This window comes from Bufo gargarizans, chromosome 5 (assembly GCF_014858855.1).
Source record: "Bufo gargarizans isolate SCDJY-AF-19 chromosome 5, ASM1485885v1, whole genome shotgun sequence".
NCBI lineage: Eukaryota > Metazoa > Chordata > Amphibia > Anura > Bufonidae > Bufo > Bufo gargarizans.
In genome coordinates this window covers 86,299,288-86,326,809 of record NC_058084.1, presented here as the reverse complement: position 1 = coordinate 86,326,809, position 27,522 = coordinate 86,299,288, and the positions used below count along the sequence as shown (strand labels likewise).

General features: G+C 45.1%; 1 protein-coding gene across 2 annotated transcripts in view; it reads right to left on the bottom strand.

Annotated features, from left to right (window-relative positions):
- The window catches only part of PTDSS1 (phosphatidylserine synthase 1), a 101,287-nt gene that overhangs the window by 25,603 nt on the left and 48,162 nt on the right, over nt 1–27,522 (bottom strand). For both annotated transcript variants that reach the window (XM_044293202.1, XM_044293200.1), the window contains 4 exons: nt 22,075–22,119; nt 6,691–6,815; nt 4,721–4,879; nt 1,005–1,156 (listed from right to left, as the gene is read on the bottom strand). In XM_044293202.1, the coding sequence (XP_044149137.1) occupies nt 1,005–1,156; nt 4,721–4,879; nt 6,691–6,815; nt 22,075–22,119 (481 nt within the window). The remainder of the gene's footprint in view (nt 1–1,004; nt 1,157–4,720; nt 4,880–6,690; nt 6,816–22,074; nt 22,120–27,522) is intronic.

Here is a 27,522-nt window from a genome sequence, read left to right as displayed (position 1 = left end):
CCATTTTACTGACTGCACACAAAGTATACAGAGGGGAGCGCTGCTCCTGCCCACCTGGCCTTGGATAGCAGCACATTCAGGTGACAGAGGGGCTTTAACATAGAAGTAAAAGTAACATTTCAAAATGGCAGAAGCTAGAGTACAGTGGTCAGTGGACATGCGCAACCACCGCTCCATTCAAATGGGGTACAAGGGATCCCTCATTCTCGCCATCAGTGGGGGTCCTAGCGGCCAGACCCCACAGATCAGACACTTATTCCCGATCCTGTGGATAAGGGAACAATTTTGCTTCTGAGAAAACCCATTTTAAAAAGGGCATCTGTAAGAATATTTGTCCCTCTGACACTGGCTGACCTGTTACATGTGCGCTTGGCAGCTGAAGACATCTGTGTTAGTCCCATGTTCATATGTGCCCGCATTGCTGAGAAAAATTATGTTTTAATATATGCAAATGAGCCTCTAGGAGCAACGGGGGCGGGGCTGTTACTCCTAGAGGCTCTGCTCTCTCTGCAAATGCCATGTCCTCTGCACTTTCACAGGAGCAGGCAGTGAAAACATCATCACACATGCTCCGTTTCATCCTTCAACTGCCGCCAGCCCTATCTACTTTAAGAAGCTGTGACAGTTAGAGGGAGTGAGCTGCAACTGAAAGGATGCACCCCCTGAGCTGCCATAGGGAGAGAGCTGCAGCAGAAAGGACATATCCCTTTGGCTGCCAGGTTGAAATAAATCTAGCAGAGTAATTATAGCAATGAAAAGGGGGGAGATCTCTGGATCCATGTGAGGTACAGGACTGGTTCTAGCTTTGTTAGAAAGAGGCTGTCATGTTCTATATCAGTGATGCTCAACCTGCGGCCCTGGGAGTTGTAGTTTTGCTATAGCTAGAGGGCTGCAGGTTGGGCATTCCTGTTCTATATAATGTCTGATTTTCATTTTTACATGAATCACGAGGCAACCCCTTTATTAACAACGAGACAAAAAAGCTGACCCAAGGTTGAACCTACTTGAAACTTGCCCAGTGATAGCTTCTCATCTCCAAAAAGCGACAGACCACCATACCAAGAAGGATGCCACCTCCATTACATAGGAGGATGTCCAGGATAACTTGGTCCCACCAACACTCAGCAAAATTAGGAAGAAGGTGCATAAAGAACAGCTGAATCAACAGAAAAGAAGGAACAGGTTACAGGGGCCCCAGAACATTTTACACGGGTACACATTGCGATAAGTCTACTTTGGAAACTTCACTCATTTCACGTGCGGCCGCAACCACATCATCCCACAGAATAACTCGGTGGAGATCCAAACTGTTAGGCCCCCTTTGGGACCAAAAACATTTACTGGACATGCCATAAATTTATGACCCTATGGGACACAGACCCAGCAGGAAAATGGGGTTGCAATGGTTAATTTGCAGGAACTTATGGTCAGCTCCAGCAGCCACAAATAGGAGAAGAGGGCCTGCTGAATATCTCGGGTCCGGATTCACACTCATGATACAGCTGCAATACCAGGACCGCTTGGGGCTCTACTATATTAAGCACAAATAACTATAGGGCTCTAATGTGATATAATGGTGCAGTACTGCATGGTGGCTGTTGTGGATGTGCTTGTGGGGTCACCCCCTGCAGCTGCTGTTTTTGCTGTCAATCACCATGTGGTGCCTAACCCAATAGCTTAAAGGCTAATGTACAGCTTTGGGGGTAATTTTTTAGTATTATTGCATTGTACTTATTTTTAGCTAAAAATCATTTTTTTCAATTGATCTTTATTAAAAATATGGAATCCGTTTTTTCTGTACAGAGCTGAGATGCTGTAGTAGCATTGTGGATTTTCTCTCTTTTCCGTCAGTTGGGATCTGAAGGGCTCCTTATCTCTGCTCTCTGACATTATAAACACTCATAGTTCTGTTCTAATCTTACTGATAAGAATGTGGCTCACAAGCGGTCCAAAACGGATCAGTTTTGCCCTAATGCATTCTGAATGGAAAAGGATCAGCTCAAAATGCATCAGTTTGCCTCCGTTCCGTCTCCATTCCGCTTTGGAGGCGGACACCAAAACGCTGCACCTCTGAAAAATGCTGCTTGCAGCGTTTTGGTGTCCTTCTGACGAAACCGAGCCAAACGACCTGGCACACAATGCAAGTCAATGGGGACGGATCCGTTTTCTATGGCACAATAGAAAACGGATCAGTCCTCCAGTGACTTTCAATGGTGTTCAAGACTGATCTGTCATGGCTATAGAAGATATAATACAAATGGATCCGCTCTGAATGGATGCAGACGGTTGTATTATCTGAACTGATCCGTCTGTGCAGATCCATGATGGATCCGCACCAAACGCGAGTGTGAAAGTAGCCTATGTGTTTATATCCTCTTAGTTTAGAGATAAATGACCGGCACAACGTGAAAGGGAAATTACCAGTCATACAGTTTGCAAAAACAGTTAACCCTTTATTTTTAATAAAGATCAACTGAAAATATGATTTTTAGCCAAAAATGAGTTAAAGGGGTTGTCCAGGTTCAGAGCTGAACCTGGACATCCCTCCATTTTCACCCCGGCAGCCCCCCTGACATGAGCATCGGAGCAGTTCATGCTCCGATGCTCCCCTTTGCCCTGCGCTAAATCGCGCAGGGCAAAGGCATTTTTCTGAGTTCCGGTGACATACCGGGGCTCTCTATGGGGCTGACAGGCAGCCCGGTGACGTCACCGGCACTGATGGGCGGGATTTGGCTCTGCCCTAACCAGTAAAACGGCTAGGGCAGAGCTAAAGCCCGCCCCTCAGAGCCGGTGACGTCACCGAACACACTGCTGGGCGGAAGTTACCGCCCGGCAGTGTGTTATTGAAAACACAAGAGCCTGTGCTCTGCGCGATCTAGCGCAGGGCACGGGAGCGCATCGGAGCATGAGATGCTCCGATGCCAGGCTCAGGAGGGCTGCCGGGGTGAAAATAAGGGTATGTCCGGGTTCAGCTCTGAACCCGGACAACCCCTTTAAATACAATCAAACAAAAATTGCATCAGAAGATGTATATAGCCTTTAAAGGGGTTTTCCGAGAGTTTTTTTTTTTTTTTTGACAGATGACCTATACTCTGGATAGATCAGCAGTATCTGATCAGTGGGGCTCCGACACCTGGGACCCCCTCCGATCAGCTGTATTAGAAGGCATCGGTGATCACACTACCTCCACGGCCTTCTCTCAGCTCAGCAAGCACAGTGCCGTGTGTTGTATAGCGGTTGTGCTTGGTATCGCAGATTAGCCCCATTCACTTCAATGTGTGTCTAGGCCATGTGACCAATGAACGTGACATCACGTAGCCTAGAGAAAGCTGGAGAAGGCCCCCGTCGTTGCATTCTCAAACAGCTAATCGCGGGGTCCCAGGTGTCACAGCCCCACCGATCAGATACTGATGACTTATCCAGAGGAACAAAACGTATACTAAGAATCTCATGTCGGTGTTCGTAAATACTTGCTCCATGGGTTTTTTTTCAACTTTTTTGGCTGTACTGTGATATAAATTTGGGTCAGTGGAACTATCAGCAATGTGGGTGTTGCAAATACCAAAATGTAGCCATGTCCTAGCACTCATCATATGCCCCAGCGAGATAAGGGTGAATGGGAATATGATGGACAGTTTGTACTAAAACTGGTCTCCTCAACAGCTAGACAAACCCAGTAAGGCTACTTTCACATCTGCGCTTTCCCTTTCAGCTATTGAGAACCGTCATAGGATCTCAATAGCGGGGGAAACGCTTCCATTTTGTCCCCATGCATTGTCAATGGGGACAAAACTGAACTGAACGGAAAGCACCAGAATGCATTCCGTTCCGTTCCCATCGCGGACAGAATAACGCTGCAAGCAAGACAGTGTAAGTTAATGGGGACGGATCAGTTTTCTCGGATTAATCCTCTATTGACTTTCAATGGAGTTCATGATGGATCCGTCATGGCTATTTTAAAGATAATACAAAACGGGTCCGTTCAGAACAGATGCAGACGGTCGTATTATCATGACGGAAGCGTTTTTGCTGCTCCATGACGGATCCAGCAAAAACGCTAGTGTGAAAGTAGCCTAATATACAAACTGCAATGACCCAATCTCAGGCATTGCCCTTCACTGGATCCCTCATGCCCAGCAGGACACAAGCACTGCACAATTCTATAAATGGATCCCCATTGTGACACTGCAAACAGAGGACTTAAAAGGTCCATGAAACACTGTTATGATTTCCCCTTTAAAGAGGACCTTTCACTAGTTTAAAAACTAAAAACTAACTATATCAGTGGGCAGAGCGGCGCCCAGGGGTCCCCCTGCACTTACTAGTATGTCTGGGCGCCACTCCGTTCGCCCGGTATAGGCTCCGGTGTCTGCAGCTCCTTCTTTTGTACTGGGCAGAGTTTTTGTATTAGGCGTGTCCCTTGCTGCAGCGCTGGGACTCCCAGGCTATAAGCTGTGCGCTACGATTGGCCAGCGCTGCAGCAAGGGACACGCCTAATACAAAAACTCCGCCCAGTACAACAGAGGGAGCTGCAGACACCGGAGCCTATACCGGGCGAACGGAGCGGCGCCCAGACATACTAGTAAGTGCAGGGGGACCCCTGGGCGCTGCTCTGCCCACTGATAGAGTTAGTTTTTAAACTAGTGAAAGGTCCTCTTTAAGTAAATGCAACTATCCAAACAGCGGGAAGACTTTGAGATCGGATCTGCCAAGCACTTACCTCTGTCAGCTCCCAAGTGATGCTAATTGTCCAGCACAGGCCATAGCTGCGGATCAGTAATGCCTTCATGGCCCAACCCCAGAAGTGGCCAAAAGCAAAGACATCAAAGTGACTAAGTATTCGTTCCCAGGTGATCACATGGCAATTGATTGCATATTCCTGTAAAAAATGAAGAAATATAAGAAATCTATTTTTTTTTGTTCCATAGAAACAGTTAAAGGGATTCTCTTGCTTTTCAATATTTTGGGCTAATCCCCTCTCCGTAAGACCTGTGGTGGGGAAGCGTACGTATCCGCTCCCTGCCATTCGGCTGCAGCTCCTTTCCATTCAGCGCCCTCCGATCCCCGCTTGTGAACTTCCAGCATCGACAGGGGTTGCATGTGCCGCTGCAGAGGTGACGTGTCCCCCAAGCGGCATGTGACCCACTGACCGAAGGAGGCAGAACAGAGCGGCAGGCAGTGGTTTTTTTTGTTTTTTTTAAATCAGATAATTTTTAGAAATAAAATAGAAATATCATTGCACATACAAATTACAGTATGAGTATACATAATCTCCGTTAATTGACATATATTGTCTCAGCAGTAATACACATTATGCATATTATTTAGATTTTAGCAAATTTTCCCAGGCACTGCTTGTTAAGATATATTCCCTTTTCTAGGTGAATGATATCATTCCTTCTGTTAATGAATTCTTGCCTCGATGGGGCCTGGGGTCTAAGCCAGTATTTAGCAATCAATGTTCCAGCCTGGAAAAGCCGACGCTGCACTCCCAGACGATAATGACGGTTTTTAATGTCCAGTATTCCCAGTACACATGTCCTTGGATTAGCAGAGACCTCAATATTGTACGCGTCCTTTAATAGTTACCAACACATCAATCCAGAATTAATTAAGCTCTGCACAGTCCCAGAACATGTGCAGCAAGGAAGCAGGACTCACTCCACATCGAGGACGGGATGCATCAGAAATGGTGGAGTCCTGTACACCCTGTGAACAAGAAACAGTTGAGACATGCGTTGGCCTTCACAAAGCAACAACTGAGGTGTCAATGCCAATATCGACTTCCATTGTTCCTCTGATATTGGTCCAACCTCTGCAGGCAGCGGGTTTGTACGCTTCTCTCCACTGGTCCGGCAGGGAGGTGCAAAACATTGTGGAAAATCTAGAGAATCCCTTTAAGCGAACAGAGTATGTCACTCCTGCTGAAGCCCTCGAATCTTAGGCTACATGCACACAACCGTATGTGTTTTGCAGCCCGCAAAAAATACTGATAATGTGTGTGTGACATTTGTGTTGCATCCGTTTTTTTGCGGACCCATTGTAACAATGTCTATAATTTTTGCAGGGCTACGGAACGGACATACGGATGCGGACAGCACACAGTGCGTTGTCTGCATTTTTTTGCAGACCCATTGAAGTGAATGGGTCCACATCCTATCCGCAAAAAAATAAAAAAAACGGACACAAACAAAATACATTTGTGTGCATGAAGCCTTATACCAAGTGTCAAAATATCCTAATAAAATTCCTCTACCAACAGAACTTGCATTTCTGTCAAGAAAACGAAAAGTGAGACTTGCTGCTATGGCAACAACTTGGCACCCTGCAATCACATTGGGAAGGAGCGATGAAGTGAGATAGGGAGCCTCCAATCTCTCTCTCTCCTCTAAACTGCCGCAGTCAGCACTGATCATGGCACCTAAGGGATTAAACTTCCCCTCCCAAATCCCAGTTCCCGATCTCGAGAGCGACAGAAAGGTGTCAGCTGTATAATGCAGCTGGCACTAACAAGTACTGGCACAGGCACTGCACCTGAGCCTTCACTGCCCCATCATAGTATAGTGGCTCGTGGGAAGGGCGCACGTCCCGTGCCATACTACCTTGGAGCTGGGCAGTAAGGGGTTAAACGCGAGTCACAGAGGCACCACACACAGTACTATGAATAATAACAGCTTGATAATTTCCCACCATTATATCAGCTTCTCTTGTAGCATAGCGCAGGTTTGGATCCAGCCAATACATGACTGCTTTCACTTGCTCGACGTTCAGGAAGAGCAGAAATACCATGAAGAGGAAATAGAGAACGCTGAGGCCTAGAAGACAAAATAAGTGAAAACCCAATTAGAATCACACTATTCCAAAAAGTAATACAAATAAATCCAGTATTTTAGGAAAACACAAATACATTATGAACATAAATACTGCATAGAAAAGAGCCTATAATCAACCGTATTAAACCAGCCTTGTGGGGTTGATCATGCTGATTAACATACAGACCAAAGAAAGGTATTGTTTTAAACAGCTGCATTTTTAATTATATGCAAATGAGTATGTTGGAGCACCAGGGGACAGGGCTAAATCCTTGGAGCACTGCTTTTGTAACACCCGCTGTGCTCTGCACACTAACTTTCTCCTTGATTGAAAGGGCTAGACATTAGCACAGTGAGGGCAGAGCGGTGTCCTAGAATGTACATATCATATAGAGTTATGAGCGAACTTGTGTTTTAAGTTCAGCTTACAAGGTTCAGGTAATCTAAGAATTCCGTTTTCAAGAATCATAGCTTATGGTCCGTGGTAGCGGAATCCATAACGGAATTCTTAGATAACCCGAACCTTGTACGCCGAACTTGAAACACAAGTTTGCTCATCCCTAATCATATACACTACTTACTATAGCCTTACCATGTTTAGAAGAGTGAATTTCTATGCTTAGAAACCTAATACTTATTACTGGCACAATATACAATTATGAAGACACCAGTAATATGTAAAAGTAAGGCGGCTTTAAAGAGTCCTCCCAAGATTCTAGAGAATCTCACAAAGCCCCTTAAATACTATTCTCACTTTGTAATCTCATGGAAGTCCAACTTCCAGGACCCCGAGTGATCCTGAGGATGATCAGAGATGAATAATCAGCAGTCCTTAGTTGAATGGAAGTGTGCTGGCGATCCGCTGCACAGCAGATAGGTGGGGCACTACTGTGCAGCGGGACTCCAGCACAGTTCCATTCAATTGGAGAGGAAGCTGTAATTACAGTGCAGAGAATAATGAAGAGAACGCAGAGTTTCCATGAGGATAGGTCATCGATACCTATAGGCCGGACAACCCCGTTAGCGTGTTTGATCACTGTCCTCCTCCCCATAGACTTCATGGAGCTGTATATGGATTTCCGTGATACGGATTTGCTCAGTCATTTTAGAGAACGTGGATCACGGCAAGGAAAGTTCACTCTTTTCACCATTATCTCCTATTTTTCACTAATATCAGCTATACTATTGAATTATGACAAATAAAATAAAAACTTAGATACATTTTAAAGTAAAGTAATGTGTCATCAGAAAATGACCACATTTATTTTTACCAAGTTTTTTTAAATTATTTTTCACATCATTATCTACATAAAAAATAAAAAAATGTACATAATCCTGCAATTTTCACACTGGATTCATTTTTCCCATCACAATATACACTGCTCGTTTCCATGGTTACGACCAACCTGCAATCCACCAGTGGTGGTGCTTGTGTAACACCCCAGAGTTGTGTTACTACACGCTTCTACCCCGCTACTATCTTCTAAGAGCCTTCACACTGTCATCTGATATGATTTTGCTTATGTCTTCACAACTGTGCATTTAAAACTATGTTAAATGTAAATTTCCTTGTAATTTTCCAGGTCAACCAGCAGGTGGCAGCAATGCGTTGGTAAGATATTAGTTTCAGTTTAGTATATCTAGGCTGGAACGGATTATTCCAGCTTACCTCCCCCCTCTATGGAGGTGTGGACTGTTTCCCACATCCTGCACCTTGGGTGGAGAAGGAAGTTAGGTTTAGTGTAGCCCACGCCCTGCTAGGGGAAGTCTGTGTGATAGAGTTCAGGAGTCCCCCTGCATAGGGAAGAAAGCCAGGATCTTGTCTCGGCTGGTACATTGATCAAATACCCAGACTGAGCACTGCAGCCTCAGCTGGAAGACAAGAAAGCAGACAATCTCCAGAGTTCCAGGGCGAAAGCATTTCCTGAGAGAGCCTGAGAGTCAAGTCTAGAGACCTAGGAGAAGCCATATTCCTCCTCAGCTAGTCAGTCCCCACAAAGCAGAAGATATAGAGAAGCGCAAAAGACAAATTCCTGCCACAGTTACAGAGCTACAAAGCAGACGTCTTAGGCTACTTTCACACTTGCGTTCGGAGCGGATCCGTCTGGTGTCTGCACAGACGGATCCGCTCCTATAATGCAAACGATGGTATCCGTTCAGAACGGATCCGTCTGCATAACAGTTTTTTTCAGATCTGATTTTTCACTTCGTGAAAACTCAGATCCGACAGTATATTCTAACACAGAGGCGTTCCCCATGGTGATGGGGACGATTCAAGTTATAATATACTAAAAGAACTGTGTACATGACTGCCCCCTGCTGCCTGGCAGCACCCGATCGCTTACAGGGGGCTTTGATCCGCACAATTAACCCCTGCCGCACCTGAGGGGTTAATTGTGCGTATCATAGCCCCCTGTAAGAAATCAGGTGCTGCCAGGCAGCAGGGGCCAGACCCCCCTCCCTCCCGCCCCAGTATTATGTTCATTGGTAGCCAGTGCGGCCTTCCCCTCCCTCCCTCCCCAATATTATATTCATTGGTGGCCAGTGCGGGCGGCCTCCCCCCCAGTATTATATTCATTGGTGGCCAGTGCGGCCCCCCCTCCCTCCCTCCCTCCTCAGTATTATATTAATTGGTGGCCAGTGTGGCCTCCCCTCTCCCCCCCGCTAATTAAAATCACCCCCCCCCCCATCATTGGTGGCAGCGGAGAGTTCCGATCGGAGTCCCAGTTTAATCGATGGGGCTCCGATCGGTAACCATGGCAACCAGGATGCTACTGCAGTCCTGGCTGCCATGGTTACTTAGCAATTTTAGAAGCATTATACTTACCTGCGCTGTCTGTGACCGGCCGGGCGCTCCTCCTAAGTGAACGGTCTGTGCTATAAGCAATGCGCCGCACAGACCTTTCACTTACCAGTAGGAGGAGTGCCCGGCCGGTCACAGACATTGCCACTGGCCACCAATGAATATAATACTGGGGAGGGAGGGAGGGGGGGCCGCACTGGCCACCAATGAATATAAAACTGGGGAGGGAGAGAGGGAAGGGGGCCTCACTGGCCACCAATAAATATAATACTGGGGAGGGAGGGGGGCCGCACTGGCCACCAATGAATATAATACTGGAGAGGGAGGGAGGGGGGGGCCAGCCGCACTGGCCACCAATGAATATAATACTGGGGAGGGAGGGGGGTCTGAGGGGTTAATTGTGCGGATCACAGCCCCCTGTAAGAGATTGGGTGCTGCCAGGCAGCAGGGGGCAGTTATGTACACAGTTCTCAGTATATTCTAACTTGAAGTGTCCCCATCACTATGGGAACGCCTCTGTGTTAGAATATACTGTCGGATCTGAGTTTCACAATCTAACTCAAATCCGATGGTATATTCTAACATAGAGGCGTTCCCAAGGTGATGGGGACGCTTCAAGTTAAAATATACCATTGGATTGGAGAAAACTCCGATCCGGTGGTATATTAATAGGGACTCCTGACTTTACATTGAAAGTCAATGGGGGACGGATCCGTTTGCAATTGCACCATATTGTGTCAACGTCAAACCGATCCGTCCCCATTGACTTGCATTGTAAGTCTGGACGGATCCGTTTGGCTCCGCACGGCCAGGCAGACACCCGAACGCTGCAAGCTGCGTTCGGGTGTCCGCCTGCTGAGCGGAACGGAGGCCAAACGGAGCCAAACTGAGGCATTCTGAGCGGATCCGCATCCACTCATAATGCATTGGGGCTGTACGAATCCGTTCGGGGCCGCTTGTGAGAGCCTTCAAACGGAACTCACAAGCGGAACCCCGAACGCAAGTGTGAAAGTAGCCTTATCCTGCAAGCTCCAGATTTATAGTGCAGAAGATTTATTCCTGCCAACCATTGCCAAAACCAGCGGGGACCAAGGACCAGAGCTGCATACTGTTTGGATACAAGTTATCATCAGTAAAGAAAAGTTTGAACTTCATCTAAAGGCCTGGACATCATTTCTGCTGCAAAATTCCTCTATTACTCCTACTAACACTCAATTTATTGCAAGTGAGCCAGGAGACAGGAGTCCAGCCGTACCCAGGTAGGAGACACCGTTGACACCATTATCACCACCATACAGAGACATTATAGGCAATCACACCACTCTGGCATTCCTAACCTGGGACGTGCGTTATAACACCTTGGGAGGGCCCTGTGATAGTACCCTGCGCACACTGCAATTGGCATCACAAACAAACTATAGACCATCATCTACACCTGACCCAGTCATTGCATAGTTTGGCGTCAGCGTATACCCGTATCCTGCTCATCGCACTTGCACACTATAGGAAAAAGCGCTGGCCTATCTGCTATCTGGTGGCCGGGACCGTGGGAGCTCACATAGGCTAGTGCTTTTTCCTATAGTGTGCAAGCACGGCCACTGATGGTTTGCAGGGTGGTCGTAACTATGGAAACATTCAGTGTATAATGTGATGGAAAAATGAATTAAGCCAGCAAAGGAAGCAATATGGAGAATCACAATACATTAGTAAGTGCCTTGGGGGGGGAGATGTGCTGCTGCCAAGTGCCATGATGGAGGAAGGAAGGGGGGGGGGGGAGAAATAATGTGACGCGAAGGGGGTGATGTAAAAAGGAGGGGGTGATGTTGTGACATGGAGGGGGAGAAATATGACATTGAGGCCGGGGGCATCATTGGGGGCACTTTTTACTGGCACATTATTTGGTGGCACTATGGGGGCACTTCTTGCCAGCACTATAGCGACATCTACTGAGGCTACAAAAAGTGGTATGTTATATGGAGGGCTCTGTACAGTGGCATTTTATACTGGGACACATTATGGTGGGTACTACGGGGAAGGGGGGAGAGGAATACTATGGGGTTATCTACGGGGGCATTAAGAAGGGGTATTTTATGCTTGCAAATCATAGGGGACACTGAGGGCATCTACTGGGGCACTATATAGGGGCATTTTATGCTGGTACATTAGAGGAGCACTATGCAGCATTTACTGGGGGCACTATATAGGGGTATTTTAATAAATATTAAATAAAATTTTTACTTGTACATGTTGCTTTGCCACTTGCATTTGTTTACAATACGGGCCCCATTTCACCTAGAATCGGCCCTGATGCTCAGTTACAGTTGAAACCAGAAGTTTACATATACTATATAAAAAGATACATCTGCATGTTTTTCTCAATAGCTGACATGAAATCAGAATAAACCTTTCCTGTTTTTGGTCAATTAGGATTACCATAATTATGAGAGATAGAGATAAATTTGAGTCAAAATAATTCATTTTTATTTACAAAGAAAAAAAAAATACTAAAAATTTACAAAACAATTTTCAAAATTCACAATTTTCAAAATGTAAATTTCTCTGCTTTTAAAACAGATAGTGATACCTCCTAAAATAGTTATTACTTTACATTCTCCATATGTCTACTTCATGTTTGGATCATTTTGTAAATTACATTTTTTTTGGGGACGTTAGAAGGCTTAGAGGTTTAGAAAAGCAAATCTTGAAATTTTACAGAAAATTTCCAAAACCCACTTTTTAACTCCTTACAGACCGGGCTCATTTTCACCTTAACCCCTTCCTGACCGCAATCTGTATATATACGTGATAGCTGCACATACCCCGTGCAGCTACCACGTATATATACGTTCTGGCAGCTCTTTAATCCAAGCGCTGCAAAGCGCTTGGATTAAAGCTTCTGCCCCTGCCCTGACAGCATACAGTGCGGTAATGCCGGCAAGGGACCAATCAGAGTGGCCCCTTGCCGGCAATCGATCCGATTGGTTAGTCTGTGCAGACTAACCAATCGGATCGCGGCAGTGTTAAAATGCCGGTTTCAGGCTCTGATCTGCGCTCTGCAGATCAGAGCCTGAAAGCAGTGTCTTTGCAGCCCCCCCATCTGTGCAGCGCGCCCCCCCCCCCCCGCCCCCGATCTGTGCGTGCAGACACGAAATCCCCCCCCCCCCCCCCGATCTGTGCGTGCACTTACCCCCCCCGCCCCGATCTGTGCTTGCCTATCTGTGCCCCCTCCGTCTGTTCCTAGTGCTGCGGCGCTGCCCCCTCCTTGAGTCCGCCCCCTGCTGCCGTGACATACCTCCTTCACCCCCCCCCTTCCAGCGCTGACCCCTGTCTGCCCCCCTGCTGTTTGATGGCGGCGGCTCCATTCCTGAGCCGCCGCCATCATCAGAGTGTCAGCTCTATGCTGACACTCTGCTGTAAATTCTGTAACCCTATAGATGCCGCGGCAGCGGCATCCATGGGGTTAATAGAGGGAGGGGCTCCCTCTCTCCACCATCGGGGCTGCTGCGCTGCGATGGCAGCCCCGATGGTTGCCCTGGCAACCGGACGCTTTGCAAAAGCGTCCGCTGTTGTCACCTACAGGACATCTGAATGTATTACACTTTGCAATGCAAGAGCATTGCAAAGTATAGTACAGCCATCAGCCCCACTGGATCTTCATGATCCAAGAGGGACTTGATAAAAAAAAAAAAAAAAAAAAAAAAGTGAAAAAAAATAAAAGTAAAAATAAATAAAAATTTAAAATTATAAAAAATTGCCTTTTCCTATGAGAAATAAAAAAACTACACATATTAGGTATCACCGCGTCCGTAACGACAGTCTCTATAAAGATATCACATGATAGACCCCGTCCGATAAACACCATAAAAAAAATTAAATAAAAACGGTGTAAAAAAAAAAAAAAAAAAAAAGCCATTTTTGTCACCTTACATCACAAAAAGTGCAACAGCAAGCGATCAAAAAGGCATATGACCCCCAAAATAGTACCAATCAAACTGTCACCTCGTCCCGCAAAAAATGATACCCTATTTAAGACAATCGCCAAAAAAATAAAAAAGCTATGGCTCTCAGACTATAGAGACACTAAAACATCATTTTTTTTTCTTCAGAAATTCTATTATTGTGTAAAACTTAAATAAATAAAAGTATACATATTAGGTATTGCCACGTCCGTAATGATCTTCTCTATAAAACTATCACATGACCTAACTCCTCAGATGAACGCTGTAAAAATAAATAAATGAAAACTGTTCCAAAACAGCCAATTTTTGGGTCACCTTGCCCCATAAAGTGTAATAATGAATGGTCAAAAAATCCTATGTACCCAAAAATGGTACCAATATAAACCTCCACACTTTCTGCAAAAAACGAGCCCCTGCACAAGACGATCGGCAGAAAAATAAAAAACATGGCGTTCAGAAAACCAATCCAGCACAATCTGCCTTCCAAAAACCGTATGGCATTCCTTTCATTCTGCGCCCCTGCCGTGTGCCCGTACAGCTGTTTACGACCACATGTGGGGTGTTTCTGTAAACAGCGGAATCAGGGTAATAAATATTGAGTTTTGTTTGGCTGTTAGCCCTCAATGTGTTAAAGAAAATTTTTTTCGAAAATGGAAAATCTGCCGAAAATGTGAAATTTAGAAATTTCATCTTTATTTTCCTTTAATTCTTGTGGAACGCCTAAAGGGTTAACAAAGTTTGTAAAATCAGTTTTGAGTAACCTGAGGGGTGTAGTTTCTACAATAGGTCATTTATGGGGGGTTTCCACTATGTAAGCCCCACAAAGTGACTTCAGACCTGAACTGGTCCTTAAAAAGTGGGTTTTGGAAATTTTCTTAAAAATTGTAAGAATTGCTTCTAAACATCTAAGCCTTCTAACGTCCTAAAATAATAAAATGACATTTCAAAAATTATGCCAACATAAAGTAGACATATGGGGAATGTTAAGTAATAAATATTTTATTAGGTATGACTTTCTGTTTTAGAAGCAGAGAAATTGAAATTTGGAAAATTGAGAATTTTTCCAAATTTTTGGTAAATTTGGGATTTTTTCATAAATAAAGGTGAAATATATTGACTCAAATATATGACTATCATGAAGTACAATGTGTCACGAGAAAACAATCTCAGAATAGCATGGATAAGTAAAAGTGTTCCAAAGCTATTACCACATAAAGTGACACGTCAGATTTGTAAATTTTGACCTGGACATTGGGGCATCAATGACCCTTGGTCATGAAAGGGTTAAGGACCAGGCCATTTTTTGCAAATCTGACCAATGTCACTTTATGTGCTGATAACTTTAAAACGCTTCGACTTACCCAGGCCGTTCTGAGATTGTTTTCTCGTCACATATTGTACTTCATGACACTGGTAAAATGGATTAAAAAATATAATCATTTTTTTTTATTTACCAAATTTACCAAAAATTTGGAAAAATTTGCAAATTTCCAAGTTTCAATTTCTCTACTTCTAGAATACATAGTAATACCTACAAAAATAGTTATTACTTTACATTCCCCATATGTCTACTTCATGTTTGAATCATTTTGGGAATTACATTTTATTTTTTGGGGACGTTAGAAGGCTTAGAAGTTTAGAAGCAAATCTTGAAAGGTTTCAGAAATTTTTAAAAACCCACTTTTTAAAAGGACCAGTTCAGGTCTGAAGTCACTTTGTGAGGCCTACATAATAGAAACCACCAAAAAATTACCCCATTCTAGAAGCTACACCCCTCAAGGTATTCAAAACTGATTTTACAGATGTCGTTAACCCTTTAGGTGTTCCACAAGAGTTATTGGCAAATGGAGATTAAATTTTTTTGGGCAAATTTTCCATTTGAATCCATTTTTTCCAGTAACAAAGCAAGGGTTACCAGCCACACAAAACTCAATATTTATTGCCTCGATTCTGTAGTTTGCAGAAACACCCCATATGTGGCCATAAACTACTGTACGGGCACACGGCAGGGCGTAGAGGGAAAGGTGCGCCGTGTGGTTTTTGGAAGGCAGATTTTTCTGGACTGGTTTATTTACACCATGTCCCATTTGAAGCCCCCCTGATGCACACCTAGAGTAGAAACTCCATAAAGGTAAAGCAGCCACGATGCCTAAGGGGACCTGATGGCCAACCTGGACCTGCCAGGATACCGCACGTGCCGGAGTCAGCGCTGACCGCAGCAGTGCAAGGGTTAATGCGCCGGCATCTGTTTTTTCATCTATGCCGGCGCATACAGCAAGGGTCGGGCCATCAGTGACTGTTAGACCCCTGCCGCTGATCGGGCGGGCGCAGCACCTGCTCCCGCCCGATCAGCCCGCTGTACATGTACGGTGCTGGTCCTTAAGTCACGTCCAAACAATTCTGGACTGCCCATTTGATGATGTCATGTGTTTGGAAGCATCTGTTAGGTTTGTTGGCAACATCTGAGTTAATTAGAGAGACACCTGTTGATGTATTTATTTGCACACCTGAAACACACTGCTTCTTTGTGTAGCATCATGGGAAAGTCTAAAGAAATCAGTCAAGATATCAGGAAGACAATTGTGGACTTGCACATGTCTGGCTCAACCTTAGGTGCACTTTCATACAGTCCTGATCAAAAGTTTAAGACCACTTGAAAAATGGCAAAAAAATCCTATTTAGCATGGCTGGATCCTAACAAGGTTCCAAGTAGAGCTTCAACAGGCAACAAGAAGAAATGAGAGCTGAGACAGAACATTTTTTGAGCATTCAATTTAATGAAAACAACGAATATACTGAAACAGGCTGTTTTTCAGCTGATCAAAAGTTTAGGACCACACCTCCAAAAAAAAACTAAACCCCCCCAAAACAGAAATCCAACTTCCAAACATGAACTCAGTAATGAGTAGCTCCGCCGTTATTGTTTATCACTTCCAAAATTCGTTTCAGCATGCTTGATGCAAGCGTTTTCATGAGGTGAGTGGGAACATTTCTCCAAGTGGTGAAGATGGCCGCACGAAGGCCATCTACTGTCTGGAACTGTTGTCCATTTTTGTAAACGGCCGCTGGCTATGTCCAGATGTTGCAGAGAGCATTCCTCATGACTGAGGGCCCTCGTCTGTGTGGTAACGACACAACAGGACAACGCTACAGTACACAATGCCCGCAGGACAAGGGACTTCTTCCAGGAGAATAACATCACTCTTTTGGCCCATCCTGCGTGTTCCCCTGATCTAAATACAATTGAGAACCTTTGGGGATGGATGGCAAGGGAAGTTTACAAAAATGGACAACAGTTCCAGACAGTAGATGGCCTTCGTGTGGCCGTCTTCGCCACTTGGAGAAATGTTCCCACTCACCTCATAGAAACACTTGCATCAAGCATGTCGAAAAGAATTTTTGAAGTTATAAACAATAACGGCGGAGCTACTCATTACTGGGTTCATGTTTGGAAGTTGGATTTCTGTTTTTGGGGGGGGGGGGGGGGGGGGGGCGGGGTTAATTAGTCCTAAACTTTTGATCAGCTGAAAAACAGCCCGTTTCAGTTTATTCGTTGTTTTCATTAAATTGAATGCTCCAAAAATGTTTTGTCTCACTCCCATTTCTTCTTGTTGCATGTTGAAGCTCTACTTGGAACCTTGTTAGGATCCAGCCATGCTAAATATGATTTTTTTGCCAATTTTTAAGTGGTCTTAAACATTTGATCAGGACTGTACCTGAAGGTGCCTCGTTCATCTGTACAAACAATTATACTCAAGTACAAACAAGATGGGAATGTCCAGCCATCATACTGCTCAGGAAGGAGACGGGTTCTGTGTCCCAGAGATGAACGTGCTGGTCCGACATGTGCATATCAACCCAAGAACAAAAGCAAAAGACCTTGTGAAGATGATGGCGGAAGCTGGTAAGATTGTGTCAATATCCACAGTGAAACGAGTGCTATATCAACATGGGCTGAAAGGCCACTGGGCCAGGAAGAAGCCATTACTCCAAAAGAAACATAAAAAAGCTAGATTAATGTTTGCAAATGCACAGAGGAACAAAGACCTACATTTTTGTAGACATGTCCTGTGGTCTGACTAAACTAAAATTGAACTTTTTGGCCATAATGACTATCTTTACATTTGGAGGAAAAAGGGAGAAGCTTGGAAGCCTAAGAACACCATCCCAACTGTGAAACACGGGGGTGGCAGCATCATGTTGTGGGGATGTTTTTCTGTAGGAGGGACTGGTGCACTTCACAAAATAGATGGTGTCATGAGGAAAGAAGATTATGTGGAAATACTGAAGCAACATCTCAAGACATCAGACAGGAAGTTAAAGGAAACCTGTCACCTAAAGAACTCCTCCCAAACCACCAGCATTTCCTTAAAGTAACCGACAGTATGCTTTTAAAGATCCTTTTCTTCCTCCGGCCAGATGTACCGAAATCTTGAAAAACGAACTTTATTCCCCTGCACGCGCTATGTAACAGCCGAGTTTGAAATCAAGGGCGCAGCAGCCTCCTCGTTTCACGTCAGGATAACCACGCCCCCTTTCCCTGCCCCTTCGGTTTTGATTGACTGCAGATAGTTTTCGGCTGTTCAGCAAAGCCGGCCGAAGTCTCTCACATGAGCCCCGACGTCAATATTTACGTGCCTGCGCATTGCTGTATACTGCTGTTAGGTAGTTTTCAGAGGCTCAATTCGCAGGCTCCCGGGTGCGAGTGCGCGTCAGACGTTCACGTGCGTGGCTGTCAATCAGAGAAGGGGCTGGGAAAGGGGGCGTGGTTATCCTGACTTACAGCGAGGAGGCCGCTGCCCCCTTGACTTCAAACTCTGCTGTTACATAGTGCGTGCAGGGGAATAAAGTTCGTTTTTCAAGATTTTGGTGCATCTGGCCGGAGGAAGAAAAGGATCTTTAGGAACATACTGCTGGCTACTTTAAGGTAATGCTGGTGGTTTGGGAGGCGTTTTTTAGGTGACAGGTTCCCTTTAAAGCTTGGGCGGAAATGGGTCTTCTAAATGGACAATGACCCGAAGCATACTGCCAAACTGGTTACAAAGTGGCTTAAACAAAGTCAATGTTTTGGAGTGGCCATCACAAGGCCCTGATCTCAATCCTATTGAAAGTTTATGGGCAAAGCTGAAAAGGCAGGTGCGAGCAAGGAGACCAACAAACATGGCTCAGTTACACCAGTTTTGTCAGGAGGAATGGGCCCAAATTCCGACCAACTATTGGGAGGAAGCTTGTGGAAGAATATCCAAAACATTTGACCCAAGTCAAACAGTTTAACCCCTTCTACACCAGGCCAGTTTTCACCTTCCTGCCCAGGCCATTTTTCGCATATCTCAAGTGTCACTTTATGTGGTAATAACTTTGGAACGCTTTTCTTTATCCAAGTCATTCGGAGATTGTTTAAGGCTTAGAATTTTAGAAGCAATTCTTAAAATTTTTAAGAAAATTGCCAAAACCCACTTTTTAAAAGGACCAGTTCAGGTCTGAAGTCACTTTGTGGGGCTTACATAATAGAAACCCCCCACAAATGACCCCATTGTAGAAACTACACCCCTCAAGTTACTCAAAACTGATTTTACAAACTTTGTTAACCCTTTAGGTGTTCCACAAGAATTAAAAGGAAAATGGAGATTACATTTCTAAATTTCACTTTTTTGGCAGATTTTCCATTTTAATAAAAAAAAAAAAAAATCTTTAACACGTCGAGGGTTAACAGCCAAACAAAACTGTAATTTATTACCCCGATTCTGAGGTTTACATACACACCCCACATGTGGTCGTGAACTGATGTAAGGGTACACGGCAGGGAGTAGAAGGAAAGGAGCGCCGTATGGGTTTTGGAAGGCAGATTTTGCTGGACTGTTTTTTAGAAGTTACCCCATTTTAGAAACTAGGGAATAAGGTGACAGTTTTATTGGTACTATTTTGGGGTACATATGATTTTTAATTTCTCTATATTACATTTTTTTGTGAGGCAAGGTAACCAAAGAAATTGCTGTTTTGGCACTGTTTTTATTTTTTACAATGTTCATCTGACAGGTTAGCTCATGCTCTATTTTTATAGAGCAGGTTGTTACGGACGTGGTGATATCAAATATATCTACTTTCTTTGTTTGTTTCAGTTTTACATAAAGCATTTTTAAGTCTCCATTTTCTGAACGCCATTTTTTTTTCTTCTGCCAATCGTCTAGTGCAGGGCACATTTATTGCAGGAAGTTGTCGTTTTTATTGGTCCCATTTGCGGCATTACACTTTCTGAGGCAAGGTGACCCAAAAAATGTGTTGTTTTGGCAGTTTTTATTTATTTTTACAGTGTTCACCTGAGGGGTTAGGTCACGTGATATTTTTATAGAGCAGGATGTTACAGACGTGGCAATACCCAATATGTATACTTTTTCTTATTTAAGTTTTACACAATAATAGCATTTTTTAAAACAAAAAAATATATATATGTATGTTTTAGTGTCTTCGAGAGACAGTCAAAAAAAATATAAATGATTGTCTTAGGAAGGGGCTCTTTAATTGCAGGATGGGGTGATGGTTTGATTGGTATTATTTTGGGGGGGCATACGCCTTTTTGATCGCTTGGTGTTGCAATTTTTTGGGCACTTTTTTTTTTTGACTGTTCACCTGAGGGGTTAAGTCATATGATATTTTTATAGAGCTGATTGTTACGGACGCGGCGATAACCAATATGTATACTTTTTATTTATTTCACTTTAACACAGTAATTGAATTTTTTAAACAAAAAAAATTATGTTTTAGTGTTTCCATGTTGTGAGCTATAGTTATTTTTTTTAGGCGATTATCTTATATAGGGGCTTTTTTTTGCGGGATGAGGTGACTGTTTTATTGGTACCATTTTGGGGGGCATATGCCTTTTTGATCGCTTGGTGTTGCACTTTTTGTGATGTAAGGTGACAAAAAATGGCTTTTTTTTTTTAAACCAGTTTTTATTTTATTTCTTTTACGGTGTTTTACAGACAGGGTGGATCATGTGATATATTTATAGAGCCGGTCATTAAGGATAAGGCGATGCCTAATACGTTTTTTTTTAAAATATAAAATCAGTGGAAAGGGGCGTTTTCTTCTTTTTTTACTTGAAAAGTTATTTTTTTTTTTTATAAAAACTATTTTTTGGACTTTTTTTTTTAAACTTTATTTCTGTCCCACTCTGGGACTTTACTTTTGGGGGTCTGATCCCCTCCGCAATGCATTACAATACATCTGTATTGTAATGCATTGCCTGTTCCTGTATTACACTGAGTCATACACTAACAGGTTGCCTAGGAGACGAGCCTGAGGCTGGATCTCCTCGGCTCCCGTTGAAGGCAGGTCCAGATGCTGTACAAGGCATTGAGCAGCCTCTGCACTGCATCGAGCTGCCGTCGGGTCCCCACCACAGCAGCGCGGGGACTCAATGGGCTCCCTCACCCACCGCGGTCAGCGCTGATCGTGGCATAGAAGGGGTTAATCCGCCGGCATCGGCTTGTACAGCGATGACGGCGCATACAGCAGGGGCCCAGCTACCAGGGACTGCTGGGCCCCTGCAGTGATCAGCGCGCATCGCTGCGGTACCCGCCCACCATGACGTAGTAGTACGTCAAAATGCGGGAACGCACCTGCAGAGATGACGTACTATTACGTCATATGTCGGGAAGAGTTAGGGCAATGGTACCAAATCTTAATGAAATGTATGTAAATTTTTGACATTGCAGAAAGTAATAAAAATGCCTTAAAACATTCTCTCTCTCTCATCATTCTGACATTTGGCAAATAATAATAATAGTAATGCTAATTGGTTTATTCTGATTTCATGTCGGATATTGAGAAAAACATGCAGATGTGTCTTTTTCTATAGTTTATGTAAACTTCTGGTTTCAACTGTATATCCTTCAACTGCCTCCTGAGCTGTGACAGGAAGAGACATGCAGCATAAAGGACACCCCCGGAGCTTCAGCAGGAAGGGCACTCCCCTTGAGCTGCCAGCTTGATATAAATCTAGCAGAGCAATGAATGTGGAGATCTCTGGACCCATGTGAGGAACAGGGCTGGTTCTAGTTTTGTTAGAAAGAGATTGTCATAGACTATATGATGTCTGATTTCCATTTTTACTTTAATAATGGGATAACCCCTTTAACACCCTATAAAACTCAGGCCGTGCAGAGCCCCTCGCAAACATAATTACTCACATGGTTGAGGTTAGACGAGTGGCCACCAAGGAACCACAGGGCCGGAGACCAATAATATCATGGCAGGCCCCAAAAAGTGAGTTCCTAACCCAGGAGATGTCAGGATCTATCTAGGACAGCTGGCTGAAATATTCATGGAAAGTCATGGACTGCGAGGTCATTTCAGGACATTGACAGGGAATATAAAATATGGCAAATTATAATTCGAAAAGGGCTTTTTATGGGTCTGATAATATCAGATATTCCAGTCTTTGGGCTTCATCAAGACAAAATGTGCTCAGGGGTAGACAGACCTGAAAAGTGTTACTTACCGAACACCATCCTCCATATTGCAGGGTGCGGCCTCGTGAAGGGTCCTGCAAAAACAAAAAGACTCATGAGAAGACGCATCCTGGACAGCTCTGCAGGCGGATTCAAAGGGGGTTTACCATCTCAGACAATGGGGGCATAGCGCTAGGATATGCTGCCATTGTCCGATAGGTGCGGGTCCCAGCACCTACAATGAGAACGGAGCGAAGAAATGAACGGGGGACGCACTGTGCATGTATAGCCGCCCTCCATTTATTTCTAGAAATGAATGCCCCAGAATGGGAACAGGGGCCTCGCATGCGCAGTGCGCTCCCATTCACCTCTACGGGAGCAGCGCTTAGTGGTGGACGGGGTCTTCCAGCTCCGCTCTCGTTGTAGGTGCGGGTCCCAGTGGTGGGACCCGCACCTATCAGACAATGGGGACATATCCTAGCAATATGCCCCCATTGTCTGAGATGGGAATACCCCTTTAACCTCTACCTGCCCTATGGCGAACCCTTAAAGGTGGTAGCGATGACATGGTGCGATAGTACATGACAGTGACTGCTCAGGCATGGGAGCGCTGCTCACCCCAGCCGTGTAAAGGGAAACTTCACCGATCAACCAGGCACACTGGGGCAGATTTACTAATAGTGTTGTAGTTTACAATCTCTAAGAATACAAATTATTCTTAAAAGAGTTTTCCTAGAAATTTTTACTGATGACCTATCCTCAGGATAGTAACAAAAAATAATAGTAGTGGAATCGCACTCCCCAGATCTTGAGGTCATCCGGTATGCAACAGCCTACCTGGAGTCCAAGATTCATCAGGGCTCCTACATGATAAGTCCAAGAAAAGAAAATGGAGGCAGCATGTCCGGTATAAAAAAAATCCCTTTAATGGGAACCGCCAAGTGAACAGACGTGCAACAGGTTGTGACGTTTCGGCTGATCCACAGCCTTTATCAAACACTCCTCAGGAAAGGTCACAGTATCTGGTTGGCGAAGGTCCAACACCCAGGACCCCCTCCGATTAGCAGTTTGAGTAGGCTCTTGCAGCAGCACTGCAGCCTTCTTTCAGCTTTGCCTGGGCCATGTGATGTCACGTTTATCAGGCACATGACCTAGGCGCATCTCCGTCCCTCAGAAGTGAATGGGGCTGAGCTGCAATACCAAGCTCTGCCACTATACAATGTACAGCGCTGCGCTTGGTGAGAGGGGAGAAGGCCGAGCCCCGATGCATTCTCACTAATCAGATACTGATGACCTATGCAGTGTATAGGTCATGAGTAAAAATTTCTGGGCTCATGCACATGACCGTAGCAGTTTTTTGTGATCCGCAAAACACAGATACCGCCCGTTTGCGTTCCGCATTTTGCGGAACGGAACATCCAAGCAATCGTAGGACAATCCTTTCCTTGTCCGTAATGCAGACATGTTCTATTTTTTGTGGGTGCCATGGAACGGACACATGGAATTAAAGTGGATGTGTCCGCATACGATCCGCAAAAAATGCGGATGGGATGCAAACAAAAACTCTTAGACAGTACAAAGCATGACACTACTGGTAAATCTGCCTCAATGTGCCTGGGTTATCAGTGAATTTTCCTGGTGACAGGGGGTAGCGCTCCTGTGCCTGAGCAGTCACTGTCATGTACTATCACACCTGTCACTGCAATGACCCCCACTGATCAGATACTCATGATCTATCCAGAGGTAGGTCATCAGTAAAAATATCTCAGAAAACCTCTTCAATGTTAGACAAACTTACTATTCTGTAGCATGGACCCTTGTAGTATCGTAAATCCGGAGCCAGATTTACTCTAGAATTCTGTTCGTACGCCCAAAATTCTGTCCATGCATCAAAATTTTGTCCTTGTGCCCCAAAAAAAACTTGTCTAGTCTTAGTTTACACTGCCTATAAGTTGCTGCGGTTTCACGCAAAAAAAAAAATGCACCAAATTTTTCGCCACACAGAGGTGCATTTAGGCCACGCCCGCTTGCCAGGCAAGTCGTAAAATGCTTAGACAAGAGTGTAAAACAGTTAGTAAACGTGATGCAAAGCCAGTTTTTGGCCACAAAACGAGAACAGCGCATTTTCTATAGTAAATTTGCTCGTGCACACGACTGTCCGTTTTGTGGTCCACAAAGTATGGACGAGGACCGTGTGTTGCCTGCAATTTTTTTGCAGACCCATTGACGTGAATGAGTCTGTGGTCCACAATTAGCAGACATTATCTTTTTGCGGAACAGACATAGAAATGGATGCAGAAAGCACACGGATGATCCGTGGACTGCAAAATACATACGGTCGTGTGCACGAGGCTTAAAGAGGACCTTTCACAGGTCCTGACATTACAATATAAGTATCTGGCACCGTTCTGGTTTTGCGCCCTGTATGCTTCGGTACAGGAAGGAGGAGATGCTAGCTTTTCTCAGGGGGCGCTTCCTCCTCCCTGCACCGATGCTATATATCTTATCATGCAGGGCACAAAACCAGAACAGGGGGCACGGCACCCCAACAGAGTAGCCATGACATCTACTGCCCTACAGTCAGTGGTGTATCTTGGTTTTGTGCTGCCCTAGGAGAGACTAAACTTGGGCACCCCACTAATATAAATTTGGCCCACCCCTTCCTGTCAAGACCAAACCCCTTCCGCTGTAAACCCCACCTCTTCCTCTTTAGGCTCCACATCTTCCTTTCTGTATTTAAAAGTGAATAACGATCAGTGCATTGTTGGTGGGGGCCTGGCCTCAGTTTTCAAGGTGCAGGATCCGTTCTGCACTTGGAGGAGATAAGGCTTACCCTAGCGTTGCCAGCCCGTGACTCCACCTCCGTGTGATGTCACAACGGCAACGTGCGGACGCAAAAGGCAGGGGAGGTCGGGAGGAAGTCAGGAGGAGGAGGAAGTAAGTCTTTCAACTCCTTCACTATGCGGCGCCAACGATGCCGCTCGCATAGTGAAGGATCGGATCGGACAAGGGGCAAAAAAATATATTTAGCATATTGTGTAACTATCACTAAGCAAACAAGGCATTTTGCCGCCCCATTGGCAAGTGCCGCCCTAGGCAAATGCCTTGTTTGCCTCTTGATAGATACACCCCTGCCTACAGTGCCAGGTACTTCTATTGCAATGTCAGAACCGGTGACATGTCCTCTTTAACTGCAGCATCTAGGCGGGGTCTTATATTACCCCATCGCCTGCCGCGCAACAAGATGCCATAGGTTTGCTATGGTAGCTCGTGGATTATCAATGGACCCCATGTGTGCCATCTTACTGGACCTACCGGAAAACCGCTTTAAAAGGGGTTTTCTCATCTCAGAAAAATCGGGGCATATCAATAGGATATATGCCCCAATTGTCTCATAGGTGCAGGTACCACACCTATATCGAGAACGGAGCCCCGCAAAGTGGTGGCTGGAAGACTTCGGTACGGCCACCACCAAGCTCTCTCCCCTCATAAGTGAATGGGAGTGCACTGCACATGACCGGCCACCGCTTCCATTCACTTCTACGGGCGGGACGAAAATAGCCGAGTCAGCGGTTGGCAATTTTCGGCTGCCCCATAGAAAATGAATGGAGGGCGGCTGCGCATGTCAGATGTGCCCTCCACCACTTTCGGGGCTCTGTTCTCGATATAGGTGCAGGTCCTAGTGATATGCCCCCATTGTCTAAGAGGAGACAAACCCTTTAATGTTTATTTTGCCATCACGTAGTCAAATAACGGCCACACGCAGCGTGTAAGCTGAGGTTTTTCCACAGCAGCAAAATCTGCATCAAATGGAGCAGATTTTGTTGTGGAATTTAACGTGAGGGTTTGGCACAGATTTCAATCTCTTCAGTGCAAAAAGTGAAATCCGTGGCAGAAATCAGCACTTTGCAGCTACTATAAAGACTGCAGATATTTCTGAATGCAATGCCAGTGCAGAAAGCCGGCAGCAGTTTCGCCAGGTTTGGCCACAGCCTAAGGCCCCTTGCAAGTGAGCGTGTCCGGATTAGGTCTGGATGCGTTGCGAATGCGTTCAGTATAAAATGCACAATTTCGCAAAGTCATTCAGGTTTTGTCTGCAGGTGCAATAGGATTTAATAAAAAACGGAATGTATACAAACATCTCTTAGCAACCATCCATGAAAAATGCATCGCATCCGCACTTCCTTGCAGATGCGATTTCCACGCAGCTCTATTCACTTCGAAGGGGCCAGCGTTGCGTGAAAAATGGCAGAATATAGAGCTTGCTGCGATTTTCACGCAACGCACAAGTGATGCTTGAAAACCAACGCTCATGTACACAGCCCCATTGAAATGAATAGGTCCGGATTCCGTGTGGGCGCAATGCGTTCACATCACGCATTGCACCTGCGTGGAATACTCGCCCGTGTGAAAGGGGCCTAGGCCTGTCATCTGGCTATTACCTGTGTTGAGGGCTCGGTCCATCGTTTGAGCAGTGTATGTTCTTAGTGAGGAGGTATCTGAGTAAAGCTTATGGGGTGTCAGATGAGAAGATTAATGGTATTTATTTTCCTAGGTGTTATACAGAGGACTTACCTTCCCTCCCTGTCATTTTGACCTTGTACTTGAGCTTACAGTTTCTAGGGTCCTACTGGGTATCAAAGTCTCCATACTTTTTCAGTACTTTCCATACTAAGCTGTGGTATTGCGAAGTGCAGCGGCCGCACAGTGGACAAGGAAGGAGGACGTCGCTCCCTTCCCACTGGGACAGGGGGGCCCACCGCCACCAATGGAAAAACTGAGAGGGAGTCAGAACCACAGAAGGAACCAGCAGAGCCCGGGTGACCCTGTACGTCCCCAGTCCCTGCAGCAGACCCCCGAAATTTGTCCCGCCTCGTTTGCTCTGCTCCCCCTGAAGCCCCCGCAGCCCTAGTCAGCGGGAGAATAGAAGGAAAGTGGGTCCGGCCTAACGTGGACAGCAAGCAGACCCTCTGCTGGGAGACCAAGACCTTCCTGTACTGCCCTGCAGTGTGACTCATTAACCTCAATGCTACCATTATGTGAGAAATGATGGGGGTCACTTACTATTAAAGAAAAACTCCCGCAAAAAATGTTATTCTCTGACCTGCTAAAAATGTACATGATGTAATTTTCTTACCAGTGACTGTATTCGTTATCCCCTCCCTTCTGATCCTCAGCTGTATCATGTGACCAACACTCTGACTCTCCAAATAACACAGCATCTTACAGTGGTATGTGTGGACAGGAAGACAGTTTCTCTATGTATTCCTATGGGAGCCTCAATGTCCATTTCATAGGAATGAATAGAGAAGTAACTGACTTTCCGTCCTGTGTCAGTTGGAGATCAGAGTGTTGGTCACATGACACAGCTGAGGATTAGAAGGGAGGTGATACCTCACAAACACAGTCACTGATGAGAAGATTACATTCACTACAGATTACATAATGCACCTTTCTAGCAGGTCAGAGAATACACATTTTTGTGGGTTACTTTCACA